General features: G+C 41.9%; 1 protein-coding gene across 1 annotated transcript in view; it reads right to left on the bottom strand.

Annotated features, from left to right (window-relative positions):
* The window catches only part of crppa (CDP-L-ribitol pyrophosphorylase A), a 73,468-nt gene that overhangs the window by 20,451 nt on the left and 34,719 nt on the right, over positions 1 to 18,298 (bottom strand). The window contains exon 9 of the mRNA XM_033640762.2: positions 11,416 to 11,547. Coding sequence (XP_033496653.2) covers positions 11,416 to 11,547 — 132 coding nt within the window. The remainder of the gene's footprint in view (positions 1 to 11,415; positions 11,548 to 18,298) is intronic.

Genomic DNA, 18,298 nt, shown 5'->3' with positions numbered 1-18,298 from the left:
CATAATCCCTGTAGAGCCGCGCTCACCCACGACAGAGCTGAAGAGCTGCAGGAAAACTCAAACCAGGACTACTGTGGGTGGTCAGAGACAACTCAAAACCAAGTGGCAAAACAAACATACACGTATGTTTTGCTCTTACGCTGAGTGACTGAATGTTTACAAACTAATTGTGAGGAGCTGTCTTGCATTAATCCTCCATAAGGACGCACGGTCTGTTTGTAACACTAATTCTCTCCTGGAATGTCATTTCCAAATCGTCTGTAAGAGCTGGAGTCAAGTCATATCAGCCCAAACAGCGCGATCGCTGGTCTTTTTAATCTACGAAATCAAAGCTGAGTAAACACCGCTTTGGTATGTCTAATTCCTCGAGCCAAACTCCAGCGGTCAAGTTTCACACATACCGACACACATCTGGAGCACTCTCAGCGTGGAAGATCAAGCTTGATATCCTGCACATGTTGCGGCAGTGCGAGTCTCTCCCAAAGCTCTGACCCTAACACTCTACAAATACATCACTGAGGAGGGGAGCGATCCCCGGGCTTCTGTCTGTATGGAGATGTCAGGATTCCACAGAGGGAGCCAAGTGCTCTCATCCACATTTCCAGGGGGATCTTAGATAAAGTTTAAAGACATAATTGTCAGAACAAAAGACAAGTACTTAGGCAAACAGCAGGGGAAAAACTGTGTGAAGGGGCAGGGTGGATGTTGGACGCTAAGTGCAGTGGATCAACGGAAAGACTCGCCAAATCCATCAGCCCTCCCAGAGATGTTATTGGGGTAACCGAAAACAGCTTTACGAAATGCCACGTCATTTCTTATCTGTGCTGCTTTCAGTGTTTTGATTAACATATCTAGTGTTCATTCAGTTCAGTATCACTTCTCAAACAGCAACTCAATATCAAGAGCACTTTTTCCTCCGTACTTAAAATCTCTCCTCAGCTGTCAATCGACTTCGCCTTGCCAAAGAGGCTAATGCATGCAATTTTAGTGATCACATCTGTCTCGTAATGGAGATAACTCCTCGTTTTTAAACACTGGAATGACGATAAGTCTCTAAGAGCACATTAAAGGTTCCAGCACTCTTTCATCTGAGGACAATTGCTGGATTTACACAGAGAAAGGTTGAGAGTGTGCTGAAACAGTAGAGACAGCAGCCATCCCTGATCACCCTTGACCCCGCCAGGGTGCCAATACTTAGGTGTCACAGCGAAAGCCTCAGTTGGTTGTGTAGGGTTTCACCTGTCTGCCCTGAACAGGATAAGCTGCGTATGTCGCCTGATGGACATACTGTGGGAGAGAAAGTGTGGACAAAGACCTCTGGAGAAATCATTTTCCCTTGGCGCTTCATTTAGAAAATTCTCCATGAGTGTGTAATTCATTTTAAGGGAATTAACTAAAGGAGCAGATTTCACTTATGGAACTTTGCAGTGAAACCTGATTGTTTATGACTTTATAAACTTTGGCTTCACTTTAACACTCTTTATAGCCATGCTAGCTTTAGGGATGGAAATGTCAGTAGGTCCACCACTTTGGTTCCAACTGAAAAATCTCGACAATTATTCCATGGATGAACAGTCCCCAAAGGACGAATTCTGCTGACTGTGGTGATCCCCAAGGCTTCATCTAGTGCTACCAGCAGGTCACAGTTTTCACTAACAGTGAAATATCTACAAATCTATTGCAAGGTTTGGCACAAAATTGGGCACAGACACTCATGGTCAATAACTTACTTTGAGTAAAATGTCTCGCCAACAATTGTATGAATTTGCATGACATTTAGTCCAAATATTCAAGTCCCCCTCAGGATGAATCGTTAATACCATTAGCAATCCCTTAAATTTTCTTCTAGCACCATCATCAGGTAAAAATTTATATGTGTCCAGTACATTGGTTTTGGTTTATGACCCAATACAACATCAGCATCAGTATGTTAGCATCCTGGTGTTAGCTTCTAGCTCAACTACAGCCTCACTGACTCACTGCTAGTGCTTACACTCTTAAGGCCCATTTATGCTCCCTTTACATACGAAAATGTATACATCCGTTTCAAACGATGCCCACATACTTCCATGCGCCCTTTACGTTGGCATGGATGTTAACCAATATATCCACCAGGAGGCAGCCCAGCGTCAAAAGTTTATGACAACAACAAACTCAAAAACAAACATGGTGACTGTGGAGGAGATATTGATAATGTACCTCTTGCATAAAAGACAAAAACAGAGGCAGCGTTGTAGGAGGCGGTGGTCGGTGAGGCCGTTAAATACATCGCAACTGGAGGACGGAGAATTCTTTTCTCTAGTACTGCCGATGATAGAAATTGAATTGTTATTTCTTCTTCATGTCTCACTATAGCTACGTATTGGGTAGTGACAGCAACGCTGCCCCCATGGTCCCTGGTGGCTCCGTTTGGCCCATATCCGTAAGCTTTATGGAAACGTGCAGAAATACGGACGAAATGAACGCGGAGCACGGACAGAAGGCTCTGTCCGTATCCGGATCCGTATTTACCATTGAGCATAAATGGGCCTTTAGTCTGATAGCAATATTCTAAAGGACAGTTCACCCCAAAATTGAAATTACAAACATTTCCTCTGACCAGTAGTGCTATTTATCAATCTTGATTGTTTTGGTGTGAGTTGCTGAGTGTTGGAGATATCAGCCGTAGAGATGTCTGCCTTCTCTCCAATATAATGGAACTAGATGGCACTCAGCTTGTGGTGCTCAAAGCGGCAAAAAATACATTTGAGAAATTCAACATCAATGTCTCTTTCCAGTAGTCATGACCTGAACCTCCATTATAAAACATGCACTAACATGGAACCCACAAGGCAAGAGGAAGCAAGGGAGACCTAAAGCCACCTGGAGAAAAACCACAGGAGATGAAGGCGGAAGGGCTGTCATGGCAACAACTGACTAAGAGGGCACAAGACCGAAGAGGATGGAGGAGTTTCGTCAATGGCCTATGTTCCTCAGGGAATTTAAAGGCCTAAGTAAGTAAGTCAGTAGTCATGACCTGGTGATTCAAGATAATCCACAGACCTTGTTGTGAGCTGTTTAAGGTAGGAACTATTTTATTTCTACTGAACTACAACCGCCAGTTGACCCTTCGCTAAGCCTCTCCCTTAATCAGTCACTGTTGAATCCTACGTTAGCAACCGTGTGTAGCAACCGAGAGGTCCGTCAAGCTTTCAGCAGAAGCTAATATGCCGAAGCGGCGTGCATATGGTAACGTTTCCTTCAAGTCCAACACCTGATACCCAAAAAGTGTCGAAGGTGGTGTTGAATTTTTCCCCTTCCCCAAGCCCAAGACCCAAGGAAGATATGGCTAAAACAGTGTGGAAGACCACACGAACAGCTGAATCCAGCAAAGATCAATAAAAACCAAGTTAAGATGCTAACTAACGTTAGCTAACGCTAGCTTTGTGTGCTAGCTGCTCTCCCTTTGTCTGTCCCAAGGAGGGAACATAACTCAACATTAACTTAAATTTAAACCATATATTGACTTATCCTGCTGTACAAGAACCTTCTTTGTCCTTCACGTGAAGTGTCAACACGTGGAGTGCCTGACGCTTGCATTGCGACTGGTGAGCTTTTCCCTCTATTTTAATGTTCTCGTGATTTATACTCACATGCATATTGAAGACCTTTCTGTCGGCTTCTCTCTGATATCTCCGAACAGTTTTTCCAGAAATTTGATGTAATTTCCTTTGGAATATCTCTCACTGATATCGCTGAAAACTCCATATTTCTTATGCTAGGAGCGAAAGCTTGACAGACGTGGCAACAGTAACTAAGGGGGGCGGGGCTTAGTGAAGGGTCAATTGTGTCACCATATTGAAGGAAGCGTGCATCTACTCATTGACAAGAGGCTTGTGTCTGTGATAGCTAAGCTGTAACGTTAGCTAGTTCAGTGGTGCTAGGTGAGCTATTAGTAGATGCACGCTTCCTTCTGCGTAGTGATACAGTTGGTGGGTGTAATTTGATAGATAGAAAATAGTTCCTACATGAAACTGCTCACAACAAGGTCTGTGGATTGTCTTGAGTAACCAGGTCATGATTTCTGGAAAGAGACATTGCTGTTGAGTTTTTCAAATGTATTTTTTTGGTGCTTTGAGCACCACAAAGTGAGTGCCATCTAGTTCCATTATACTGAAGAGAAGGCAGACATCTCTACGGCCGTTATCTCCAACACTCCGCAACTCACCAAAACAATCTAAGATTAGATAAATAAATAAATAAATAAATAGCACTACAGGTAAGAGGAAATATCTGGATTCTTGATTTTGGAATGAACTGTCCCTTTAGACTGAATCTGTGTCAGATAAATCAGATAATCTGTCACAGCTTTTTGCACAACTTTCCCACCCCTGTTTCCTTCCATGCAATACTGTCCTCCCCGTTCAGACCACTCGTTTATTCAGCAGAGGACAACTGTTGGATTTAGCCTGAGAAAAGTCTGGAGTGTGCTGAAACTACAGAGACGACAGTCCTCCCTGATCTCCCTTGACCCCAGCGAGGGTACAACTCCACGAGTGTCATAGCAAGAGCTTCGCTGGGTCGTGTTTGGTTTCACCTGTCTGCCTTTTAGACCTAGATCTGAACAGGTAGAGGAGAATAGACCTATAGAGCCCTCTCCTTTTCTTCCTTTCTCCCTCCCCTCCCTCCTCTCCTTTCTCTACCTCTCTTTTCTTCCCGGCCGGCTAATCTCTTCTCAGGTTTAGGATTCCCGGTCCGGGCTCTTTGAGGAGGAGGAAATATGGGGTTGGGTAAACATCAGGGCTCTCACTGCAGGGATTACAACACCCATATATCACCGTGACAACTCCCTTTTCAACAGTTGACAAGTCGCCTGGACCCTGTGTGAGGAGGGATCCAATGACACTTCCTATCGCCACTGCAGACACTGATATCGTATACCGTCACCGTTTTCACAACATCGTGTCAGTTTATGAGGATCCGGTGTCTGCACATCCTCAGCCAACGTCTTTAGATCAGTTTGAGGTTTTCGCACATTATCGCACCTGATGTTTGGCTTGTGGGCATCTTCAGAGGAGCAACAACACAAACGGAAAAAGGCTCTAGAGGAGCGCTTTGATCACATGTCCTTTCAGAGAGACTGCTGTTCATTGTCCGTGACTCCATTTCACTCTCTTCTCTCGACGAAGCAGAGTGGCACGCATGGCGACACGCTGCTGGATGCATTGTGCCTCGGTGGCTCAGTGTTACTGTGAATCATGTGAAACCACAGTCAGGCCTCGTTTGAGAGAATCCACTTTTTATCCAAGAAGACATTACTAAAGGTCAGTGAGGTGGATTGTTTTCCCAACCTCTCTGGGACGAACACAATTCCATGTGCTCATGCATTTTAACTGTCAGAGGTTAAAATTCAATTAACCAAATGGCCGTACATTTCCAAAGATGTGGGTGCATCCAGTATTTCCTCAGAGTGATACATAACGAGGGGCAAGGGACACTTAAATGTTCTCCACAGTTGTTCTTCTCACTGGTGTCCAGTTGACAACAGCCAGTCATGTCAGAGCACAGAATGAAATCGTTTAGGGAAGAACAAAAAAGACTCAAAGTTTATGGAGGATTATCCCTAACAAGGCTTTGTGTAAAAATTTGGAAAATACACCAAGTATTGACGTCATACTTTTTTATCCGTCTGTTTTTGTCTAGAAATTATAAGAACTGCTAACAACAAACTCACAAAAAGACACAGGAACAGTGCTGCTTTGTAATAGGTTTTTTTTCATTCGAAAATGTTTGGGTCCGCGACCCCTCAAGGGCCCTCAGAGTTATTGCTGGGGGCCACCAAATTATTGTTTGATAATTTAATTTTAGTTTTAAGGGTTTTTTTTCTTAATAATTAAAACATGTCTGAAAATACACATTAACATGAACCTAACATGTTATCAGCAAAAATAAATTAGCCTATTATTAAAAAAAAAACTGTAATTTACAGTACACAATATTAATGACAGGCTGACTGCTATCGTGACGTAATGTTGTGCAATCATATGAGCTAGCTAACATCAAGTCACTGTGCAGCACTTATCCAATATGGCAAGGTGAGCTAGTTAGCGAGCATACTATTGAAACATATCAGCCAATTAGCTGTATTATTCCTGTATTATTATTCCAAGTGGGATTCCTCCCACTTTCCAAAGACATGCAGGTTAACTGGTGACTCTAAATTGTCCGTAGCTGTGAATGTGAGTGTGAATGGTTGTCTGTCTCTATGTGTCAGCCCTGTGCAGGGTGTACCCCGCTTCTCGCCCAGTGTCAGCTGGGATAGGCTCCTGCCCCCCCACTTCACCCAACAGGATAAGCAGCTAAGGAAAATGAGTGAATGAATGAATATTATTCCAAATGTACAGACATTCTTGTGAGCCACAGTGGATCGTGTTTTAACTTTTTGAGCAAGAGACTCTGACACACCGTCCACCTCAGAAACTATCAACCAAAGTGCAGAGGGTTAGGCTAATGCATGCTAAAACTGTTGCTGAGTTAGCAGCTACAGGTGAGCACAAACGAGAGAAGACCTGGAAATATTCACAGAATTATCTCAAGTGCAGCTCAGTTTTATTCAGTGTGTAGTAGGGGGTCCATATATTTTGAGCTAAAGGGTCCTTGTTCTAAGAAACGCTGAAGACCTCTGGTTTACTGGATTCAAAATATTTCAAGCGACATGCAACTCTGATAATAAAATTCAAGTTCTGTGTACTGGCAGCATGTCTTGGTATGGCACTCTTAGTTTAGTTTAGTTTTATTAGATTGCATAAAACCCAAGAGTACATATTACCCATGCACGCTGGCTAACACAATCGAGGATAAAAACACAATAAAGTCCAGGACTTATTTCCAGTGTGGTCCTCTTAGCTTTCATAAGAGAAAAAGTTCCACTGATGCCAAGTTAAATAAGCACAAGTCTTATTTGAAGCATGGATTAAGGACAAATTAAGTATTATTAGTTAAGTATTTCTATTGCATGCTGTGATAATATTATGTCAGGCACCGACTATTTTTACACACATAAAATAATCCGTGTTGTTGTTGCCCTTTTTCTGAAAAAGACAATATTCCTGAGCTGTTTACATGGCTGATGAAAATTAATATTCCACTAAGTTCCTCTTTACATGCAACCGTGCATACTCAGATTAACCTGCTCTGTGTTGTTTATCACAGCAAAATATGGAAAAGTAGAAAAGCCAAAGCTGCCATTTTGCTTCTTTGCATCAAAATTTGATTCTTCAACCACCTTCTTAAGAAAGTCGGTGTTGCGATATTCGAGCATATCCAAAAACCTGTTGATATCCAAGTCTGTCATAATGTTTAAAAGCAGGTGTGTTTCTGCTTCCAACCAGAAATGTGGGTTTTGTTTTAGGCATGCATCTCTACCCCACCGCTTTGTATACTGTTGGCTTGGTGATTTGTGTACAATGCGCAGAGCTAACCGTAAACAGGCATGAGGCTGTGTGTCACAAACTGCAGTGAAAACCCAAACTGAGAGGCATATTCTGAATGTGCTGCATGTCCGAAAAGTGCTCCTAATATCTGAATAATACTGACATAACCCACGTGTCTTCATCAGAAAATGCCTCATTTGGAATATCCACACGTAAATATGCTGTTTACATGATCAATATCAAAATCGAAATATTTTCTTATTTGGAATAATAGTGGAAAATTAATCTCTAATCTCAGAGTGCAGCACACACACATTATAATTTAACTGAAACATGATCTCTATAATTTATCATAAACACTTACTGATATCTTTTCTACCTACAAATCTCACTTCCCTGCCAAGTCAGTGTCACTTTAGCACACCTGCACACTAAATGTTTTACCTGTAAGAGCAACATTTTAATGCTTCAGTTCATCATCTGTGATGTAACATATGTCAGATTTCCTCACAGACAGAGAAAATAAAAGTGTGCGTCGTGGTCATAGCGCAGTTATAAAATCCTAGTGCACCACGACGCGTCTCTCCTGATTGTCTGCTGGCTGCGCTGCCAGTCGAAGAATCAGTCACAGTGGATGGCAGTAGAGAAGGTCGAACAAGAGTCTGGTTCAATAGCAGTTTAGCCAACTTCACCGACAGTCTGCCTCACGCTGCTCCCCATTTCCATCACTGTTAATTTTGTGGTGAGGTCATGTTGAAACAAGGTTTGTAAAGTTCACTGCCTGCCATGCTGTTGCTCTTGCATTGCATCTATGTACAACAGACAAACAAAAAATGCCGTGACTCTAGTGACAAAATATGAGTCGACTCAAGGGCTTTTGGGGGGACGGCTCTAGTGTGGTCAATGTCTGACAACACGATAAAATCTCTATAAAAATCAGAAACCAGATTATTGTGTTGATGCGGAACATCAAGCTGCTTTGTTCTGAACTGAGTCACTGACAGAGTTTGTCATTTCATTGCCAGTGGTGTTGAGACACATAAGCAGCATTGCATGTAGATAGATAAACATTTGTTTTAAACGATATATTGGCACAAACATCGTATTAATATGAACTGAGTGAATGTTTACTGGTACAAAGTGGACTGTCAGATGTCACAGGAAGAGCACATGTTGAAAACAGCAGCATAACTAAATGTTTTCAGCATTCTTCTCGTAAAAGATAACTTGTGACTTCCAAAACAGGAAAACTTGACCTTTTGTTGCAGGGAACAGAAAATGTAATCCAGGCTGTTTTGTCGTGGGGGAAAACACAACATGTCAGCCTTTGTGTGACCTCTGGATGTCGAAAATATGGACTTGCATGGCAAAGAGTTATGGTATTCAGTTATGTTGCTGCTCATATAATCGCAGTGCCATCTCAGATGTTTATGGTTTTCATGGGGCTGTTTTTCTTGTTTTAATTAAAGCAAAAAACTCTGAGGACAAAAAATAAATAGAAGAAAAAGTACATTTTCAAGCCACCCGCACAGCTTTAATGCATCTTTCACCAATCAGACTGATTGCCTAAAAATGTGCACTATGTGTGCATTATTGCCTGCTGTCAGATCTTTGCTTCTTAAAGCCAAAGAAAAAAAACAAACTTTGAATTTGTAAGCAATGTTCATATATACTGTGCGGCTTACAGAGGAAGTGTTGGCAGGCATCTCCACAAGTATGAATAAGGCCATCTGGGAGGAATTATCCTCATTATAACAGAAAAAACTAACAATGATTTATACAAGGCTGTATTCTGCTGTTCCACTATCTCGTAACGATAAGCATTTTATCATGGTGAAACACACATTATCTCCGTCCACTCCCTTCCTCTTTTCTCTGTCGAAGCAGGATGACTAATTAACAGCATTAGTTCCATAATTCAGAGGGAAACCATGATGTCCAACATCCGATAGCTGTATCAGACTCATATGTGGCCCAGCAGCGTATCTCATACCTCACTATCAGCAATACAAAGCAGCTCATTTTGATTAGACACTGCGATGTTAAGGCTCGACGCATGATGCCGAATCACTGACCACAGGCGGCCAAGCCTCCTCTTTCAGCTCATCGTTCTCTTTTGCAGAAGCGAATAAAGTCGACCTGCTCAGACATCCCCTCGCCTGAGGCTTTTACAATTGATTTGTGAAGTGACGCGGCCGCCAAGTAACCTCATTTATCACCCTGCTGCAGTCACTCATGAACATAAATCATGACGGATGTCATATTTAGAGCCAACAAAGCCATGAATATTCAACATTTGTCTTCGGTTTGCCTACACATCTGGCCCAAATGTTGTGATTTGTCTTGACGGCTTTGGTAGCATGACTCCTGACATTTCTCACTGCGCTGGATGAATAATTCCACCTTATATAATCCCATAATTACTGTGCAGTCAGTTATGGATTTCAGGTCAACCGCATCCACCCTGATGACTCCAGTGCACACTTGGCGGGCCTCGCAGCAGATTCCCATGACACACAGCTCAACCGTGGAGGTTCAGCCTACACGTGCGGTGGGTTGAGCTGCTACAGGCCTGAAGCACCTCTGCATCCTTTTCATCCCGCTGGCATTTAGTTGAAACAATACTGCTCAACACGTATGCAGAGGTTGACATCTGCCCCTCTTAATCACACTGGTGGACACACATTAATTCCCACTCATGGGCCTGTCATGACAACTACTTTTGATATAACGTCCCAGAAACAATTGCGATAAACGATACAACATTTTACACCCTGCAATAATATGATATAATATAATAGCCTAATAATGCAAGTATACCCTTTCAAAGAGGAAGGAATTTTTAATTCTTAAGAATATTTAGACATTGGAATTGGAATATGAAAAAAACTATTTCACACATTTTTATTAAGGTATTTAACACCTGTTAATAAATACAAGACAGCATATAGAAAAATTGGCCACAAAAGTAAGTGCTGCCTCTTGTGACTAGTAGACGAGCTTGGCAAAGCCTCAGGAACACTGGCCAGTGTGCTGCAGTTGGCTCCCTGGGATGGACAGCCTGGGAGCTGGGCAGTTTCCTGGTGGATTTACGGAGTGGAGGATGAAGTTGTTGGAGGGTAAATCTACAAACGACAGACTTTTTGACTCATTTCCACGGGTTGGCAAGCTAATGACTATCAGCACTGTGCCTCTTTAACTCCAAAAGTGCAGCTGCAGGCTACCGGTAAGCCACACTGCCGTCTTTTAAGTGTTGTTTTGTCTTTGAATTAGTTGGTTGGTTGGTTGCTTAGTTATGGTGAAAAGTAGGACCAGAGGTTTCTTTGCCTGGACTGATGACAAGCTGTAACTATTACTGAGAGTAACATAAGGTGGTGAAGGCGGCGGAAAAAAGAGATTGGGAGCCAATGCAAAACAAATAAGGTGATATATCAGGGCGGTACCTGGGGCAATATCCATTGATGGAGGAAGCCATGATGATGGTAAAGGAGTATCCACACAAGAAGTATAAAATCACAAAAGGTATGTAGACCTCGGTGTAATGTTTTGGCTTGGCACACTGTGACTGTTAAGACCCAATCAGGAAGCGAACGTGGTTGTCAGTCTCCATTTTTGCCCGTCCAGACTCAAACACAACCCAGAGTTTTCAAACTGGGTCAACAGTGTTTTTAAGGGACTCCATCTTAGGGGTTCCAATATGCTGGACTGGTGCGGATACTGATGAAAATGCATTAGTGCGGATGTAGCTTTATTCACACTAACGGGCAGACATTTATTTCCACTCGCACGTATAAAGTACACACCTGTCCAAGCGTGAACACATAAAGATGTGTGATAAAAGACAGCAGCCTCGCCTGAAGCGTAAAAGCGTGACAAGACATTGGAACAAGACACTTGAAGACATTTCCCATTCTGTTTTGTTTGGCCTCTCTAACATTCACAGGAACTCTGAGCTCACTTCAGGAAGGAATAAAAGAAAGACAGGGAAAGACTGAGAGCTTACCTTTGACTGATGAAGCTGGATGCCGTAGAAAAGAATATTTCGGAGCTTGGCTGCTGAGGCCAGGTCCATGATAGCTGCTGGCTCTGCCACTCTCCCGCTGACGGACAGCTCATCTGAACCGCTCAAATGCACCTATCAAAACAAAAAGCCACCGCGCCCAATCAGAAGATGCTTGCCAACACAGAGGATCTCTTACCAGAACAGCAATTATGCCCATTTTTTGAGGCAATTACAGCTCATTGTTCAAGTTCTCGTTTAAACATGTTGCAACTCAATCACCCTGTTTATTTAAGGTTGTGTTCAGAGATCCGCTGTGCTGAGAGTAAACAGAGGTTGGTTGATGCACAGTCCTGTCTGAGGATATAATGATTCTCTAATTCAGCAGTAAATCTTAAAGGCCTCTGGGGTTTATTTTCTCCAATTAGAGCAGCATAATCCAGACACATTGGTTCACATTACTGTGTCATCCTTAATCCAAAACTTAACCGATTTCCATAACCATCCTGCTGACAGAAACTTAACTCGTGATTTATTCCCTGCAATTATTTTGTCATATATCCTCGAAACCTGCAGCAGGGAGGCATGAAAGTCGGGAGAATCGTTTCGTATGTGTCAAGACGTCGGCTCTAAACGTGTAATTATTTCACTCACACTTGAATATCAATCAGATGTTCGCTGTCATCAGGTGACATTCAATTTGAAGAGTGATTACTCAGCACATTAGCAGGTGTTAAACCTTCAGGTCACTAGTTCACATGAGTCCACTGAAACACTGACAGAGATATCTGTGCAGGCAGTGTGAATTACTGAGTTATAAAACACAAACTGACACACGTGTGCAGGAACAATGGCCTGAATTAAATTATCAAAAATGTTTTTTCTGTCATGGTGACCTTACTTAATCCAAAAGGGTTAAATAAAGACAGATGTTCCTCTGTACTTCATTTACACTTAATATTCACTGAGTGACACTTATATTTTGGAACTGTCCATTAAGACCACTCATATCTACCTCTGGCCACTGGACCGGTCTACTGGGAGGATTAAAGAGGAAATCTACTCAAACAAACTATTTAGAATAGCTTTGTATGATGTACATTTTTTTCTCTATTTACAACAAGACATCAAGCACAGCAGAACTACAGCAGCTAGTAACACAAAATGTTTCAGATGATCTAAAACATCTGCAGTCAGTGTCAGGTTCGGACATCATACTGTTTCCACACTGCAAAAACAGAGGCTGAAAAAATTCTGATTAAACAGTAAAACTAAGCAGTGCTGATAAAATATGAACCACGATTCTGTTCCTGCTTTGCCTATTTCTCAGTGTTTTCAGAAACATATTTAAACTTACTGTTTAACTGTAAAACAAGATCGCTTGTTACTGGCTGGCTGCCATATTGTTTTTTGGACATCATCCACCAGTGGCACCAGTGGTCCTTCCATTCTGGAAGCCGTAGGTTTTCTACCTTTTGCAAATGCCACAGCCCTTTTCTCTGTTTTTTTATGGTCACGTAGCACCAGTTTCAAAAGTATTTGTGTCTTTCTACTGCATAAACACTTTTTAGCAGTGAAATTATTCTTTAAGTAGAAGAAGGGTAGGACAATAAAGTGCTGCAGGGATGACATCTCTAGGCTGACACGGACATTAACATTGCCCTGGTTCCCTCATCAAAAAGTCTATGGAATTTTTCCATTGGGTTTTTGGATTATTGCAGAAAATAAGCTCTGTGGCAAACAACAGTTTATGATACTCACACGTTTTGTTCAGTATGATAATCTCTCAAACTACACCACAGTCACATAACTTAAGGTCCCCATCAGACACTTTGAAGGCAACTGGACTTGCTTGAGTTTCTTGAAGACGTATCACCTCCACCATCCAAGAGGCTTCTTCAGGTCTAACAGACTGGTTCGGAGTTGCACGCTTTATACTCTGTGTGGGTGTGAACCCTTACAGAGTTGTTGAGGTCACATGTGAGCTCTGTTACAACACTTCCAACATCAGTAAGCTGTATAAGTAAAAAGTCTGCGACTCTGCGTCTGTTAGACCCGAAGAGGCCTCTTGGATGAGAGGTCACATGTCTTCAGGAAACTCAAGCAAGTTTAATTACCTACAATATTGCACTTAAGATTACAATGACCTGGATGACTGAGAATATTCACAAACATGACTCCTAAAAGCTTCAAAAATCACAAGTGGGGTACTTACTGACATATTTTATGCCTTAGAACAAACCACGAGTCTCTTTAGCTTGTGTTAACCACAGACCTTATTTGCATCTAACCAAAAACCCATTCAAACCAAATGACTTTGACTGAGGTTTTAAAAAAAAAAAAAAAAAACCCACACATTTAACGAATGATGCATAACATGTGTCCTGGTAAGAAAACAATAAACAAGGTGGAGGCAAAGACAGTTTCTCTGATTCAATGGAGTTTGCTATAGCGCTTAAACAATGAGCAGTTGGATGAATGTGTGTCATTCATCCTGTTTCTTTTATTAATTCAATTTGTTTGTAACCCCTCAAACTTAGTTTCACCTGTGACTTTAATCCTAACACAGTGTAAAGCATAAAAAAAAATCATAAAATAATTTCTGAAGTGACCTGACGTGATTTTAACTGCCAGTTACTAAGTCTATGACATAACACAAAAAACTTCTGGAACAGATATCAATCACAGATTTATGATACTTCACAATGTGAGACATGAGGTGCTAATATCAACAACATGGCGCTTTTTCTTTGAATATAATGCTCGAGGTCATGGCACCTCATTTTCACAGGTGGTCTGAAACACTGACTTCCATCGTCTCCGGCCTTGAGGCTACCACCTTCACTTCAAACTCAGTTATCCCTCCACTGATCACTAACATGTGATCAGACCTGTGGTAAATAACAGGGCGCATGTGTAATCTAACAACCGCCTCCTGCCAAAACAAGAAAAGGTAAGAAAAACACTGCGGTGCTGAACTGAGCCTCATCACTTATAACCGTGAAACTCTGAGGCTGCTTCACGTTTCTCGTAGTCACAACTACCCAGACTGACTTCACACACATTCTGACGTGACCATGAAATGAGGTTATACAGGGAGAAGGCACCTCTGTGTGACCTGTTAGAGTCAGGGATTATTTTCTGTGTTTAAATGCTCTTTGCCTTCAACTTTATAGATTCAGAGCAGCTTCTGACAGTCTGGTAGTCTTATTTGATTTCTGTGGGGATGCAACCACTGACTGTTTTTATTATTAATTATTTCTTGTTTATTTGTCAATTTATCAGTTTTATTTTACAAAACGTTTTTGACCAACAGTCCAAGACTCACTTCAGTTTACACAGAGGAACAGCAAATCCTGACATCTGAGAATCTGTTTGATAAATGACTTCAATGACTGATGATCACAAATACTATTCAATCTAAATGGTTGTCAGTTTATTTTCTGTTGACTGATTAGTTAATTAATCAACTTATTATTTCAGCTTTTGCAATTTGTTTTACTTAAACTACTGTTAAAAGGAATTAATAAAGTACAATAGAACAGAACAGAAAAGTATATCATGGACAACACAGTAGAGAGCATAGGGTAAAGTGGAGTGGTAGAAAAGAGTAGAGTAGAGTAAAGTAGAGTAGAGTACGGTCACATTCACACCAGGATAGTCCGGGGGACTCGGTTCAATTGGGCGGGGCATGCGGAAAAAATTCCACACCTTCATTTGGTTCCGTTCACTTTCACACTGCACTTTTTAAAGCGGACAAACCGCCTGGACAACATCACACAGTTACAACAGCTGCTCATTTGGGGGCTGTATTGCCCGAAAGGACCACTGACCAGGAAGAAAAAAAAGCATGAAGAAGAAGAAAACCCAGCTAATCGATTGGCCAGGACCGAAAACGGAAGTCCATTGTGGGTAGCCACAAGCAACTGCGACATCTAATCCTCTGACCATATATCAATAAGCACCTGAACCCCCCTCACGACTCCACGTCTGCCCATGGGACATTTCCCAACTTTTTCTTTTTTTTTAATCTCTGCTTCTCCCAGTTTGCGCTGTTGGCTTTGTGTTTTTTTAACTATCCAAAATGCACTACGCTCTAGTCTGGTTCACTTCCTCTGTTTGGTTTGCTGGATAGTCCATTTGCTGGATAGTTCATTTGCATTTCCCACTGTAAGCGAACCACATCAGGGTTCACTTGCAAGTGAACCGAGACCCCCTGTTTTCAAGCGGGTTCACTTGTTTGGACTGCACCAGAGGTCAAATGAGCGTTCACATCACTCCAAACGAACCGAACTATCCGTGGAAGCGGACCAACTAGCACCAGTGTGAATGCGTCCTAAGACAGAGGAGAGGAGAGGAGAGGAGAGGAGAGGAGAGTAGTCAAACAAAAAAAATGTAATAGCATAGAGTAGCCTACAACACAGTAAAATAGAATAGAACAGATTGGAGTGGAACAGAATAGAAAAGAAAAGAAGAAGACAGAATAGAAACATGCTGTCAGTGGGAGTTGTGGGAACTCTGACATGCTTTTGTAAGGAGTCGATCCCACTAAAACCAGCTTCGGTCTGTGTGTTTACAAGTGTGAATCCGTGTGTGTGTGTGTGTGTGTGTGTGTGTGTGTGTGTGTGTGTGTGTGTACCATCCACACAGATAAGAGCTCAGCTCCAGAGGAGTAATGCTGCGTGACATCTGCAGTGAGTCAGAGCTGTTTTGTGGTAAAAAATGTTCCTGTGTAGATTTATTTTTTTCTTATTACCTGCTGTTGTTTCGGCTCTCACTCTGTGTGTTAGCTGAAGAGGTCAATTTTCCAAATTAAAACTGAGCTCAAATAGGCCTTTCACAAATATTTAGATGTTTCTCTGACCAGATTTGATCAGCTTGTTTGAGGTTTTTCTCTCGGTGAGCTCTCAGGTCAGTGTTTCTCTGCTAGTGGGCCAACAGTGAGTGAGGCTGAGCTGCGGCGCTCTCCTGGGAGGTGTCCGGTTTCCAAACAGCTACAGAGCTCATCAGAGGACCTGAGGTAGACTACAGGTGATGTTTTTACAAGCGGAAAAAAAGACAAGGTTTGGCTCGCCGTGTAGTACATGTACCTCGAAGAAACTGAATCCGTCCTTCTGCCAGATGTCTGTGTTCAGAGACATGCAAAGAAAAGTTCATTCAAAGTGTGGGAAATGATACTGGGACATGTCGAACTCCGCATCAGTCACACTGACCCACGGTACATCTTTACACTTACTGAGGTTGGAGGTTTTTAAAAGGAGTCTGATAAAAACCTGCTGTAGGCTGTTCCACCACTGCAAATGTTAATAACAGCTTATCATTAAAGTTTTTTGAATTGTAGTCACTTGAAACTCATAGAAAAAGAAGACAAAACCTGTAATATGTGCAGATTCTTAAAGGGACACTGCATTTATTTTTTTGTACTGCACTCCACTGCATCACCACACAGAAGGAAGCTCAGCTAGCACCAAGCTAGCTAACACCCTTTTTCCATTGTCACTCTCGGCTGCACCGTGTGAAGCCATGCCACAACGATTCTTGTTTCCATTGTCATTTTAGACGCGCTGTGCAACGGCAAGCTGCACCGGAGATGGACCTTCTCAGGAGTAGGTCCAAAAGCTGTGCCACAATAAAGACAAGTCTAATAATACGGCAGGGAGGAATGAGGAAAGCTTTTATTTCTGGGACAATATAGCTAGAGATGCACCGATCCAGCTTTTTCAGTTTCGATACCGATGCTGTGGCTTTGAGTAGCAGCCGATACCTGATACCGATCCGATACCATGGTTGACCTAACAAGCTATATACCTTTATACATGTAGAACAGAAAAGACTGGAGGCATCAGGCATTGATGACTACACAGTTCCTTCCTAAGATAAAATGAAACAAGATGAAACAGATTAATGCAATGATGAACTATTTATTTTTAATAAAAAAAAAACAAAAAAAAACACAATTGTGCAACAGCAGTTGAAATAGTGTGAAATACCTCCACACAGTAGATTTTCTCCTTCGCTCCATGACGTACGACGTAGCTCGCGTCGCAATAGATTTAAATGGAAAGGATCGCCTCAGGTACAGGTTGCATTTTCCGATACCCGATCCATCTATTTTGATGATATCGGATCGGTGCATCCCTAAATATAGCGTCCACCAAAGGCAGTAATTGTGACAGGCCTGGGTCCTAACAGGACTTGAATGTGTACTCCCTCTTTCAGTTTGAGGGTCTTTCAGTGCATAAAATGAAGGGGTGAATGTAAAGCAGGTATGGTTGGTCATACCTCATCTTATTCCCATTAACAGAGGGACGACAATTTCACAGACCAAAATAACATTAATGATCATTACTGCTGAGCAGCTGTAAATCACGAGCTTTGTGTTGATGCTGATTTTATCTGTAGTGTAGGTACACTGCTTTTGTTTATCCGTTCTTGGCAGCAGTGCTCATACTAATGATTAATTATGGTTATTTCTGAAGAAGCTACTGCACCTGCTGCATAAATGTAAAATATATCACTTCCTGTACTTCCTTTTCAGATGAGACCCACCACTTTCAAGATGACTATGAAGGTTGAATTCCTGTTTTCCTTCCTTTTCAAGTAAAGAACAAAAAGTAATAAGTCAGTAAGATTTACACAGGTGCTTCTGTTGTGCCGTGACAGAGGCAGGTCAATCCTCTACTAATGAAACCTGCTGTTTGTGGACTCACAGCTTTATTGAAGGGCCAGCATATCACACACAAATCACGGCAGTAGTTTCATCGAGTAATGCTGTGTGACATGTGCACTTATTAAACTGGAGTTGTTGCAGGTATTTTTTATTTTTTTTTGGTTAAAACACACATCACAGAACAGAGAGCCGGCTTTCCAGGTTCTCTTGGCCTCA

Source organism: Epinephelus lanceolatus, chromosome 10 (assembly GCF_041903045.1).
Source record: "Epinephelus lanceolatus isolate andai-2023 chromosome 10, ASM4190304v1, whole genome shotgun sequence".
In the NCBI taxonomy this organism is placed as follows: Eukaryota; Metazoa; Chordata; class Actinopteri; order Perciformes; family Serranidae; genus Epinephelus; species Epinephelus lanceolatus.
The sequence above is the reverse complement of the archived record's forward strand: the minus strand, read 5'-3'. Positions and strand labels throughout refer to the sequence as shown.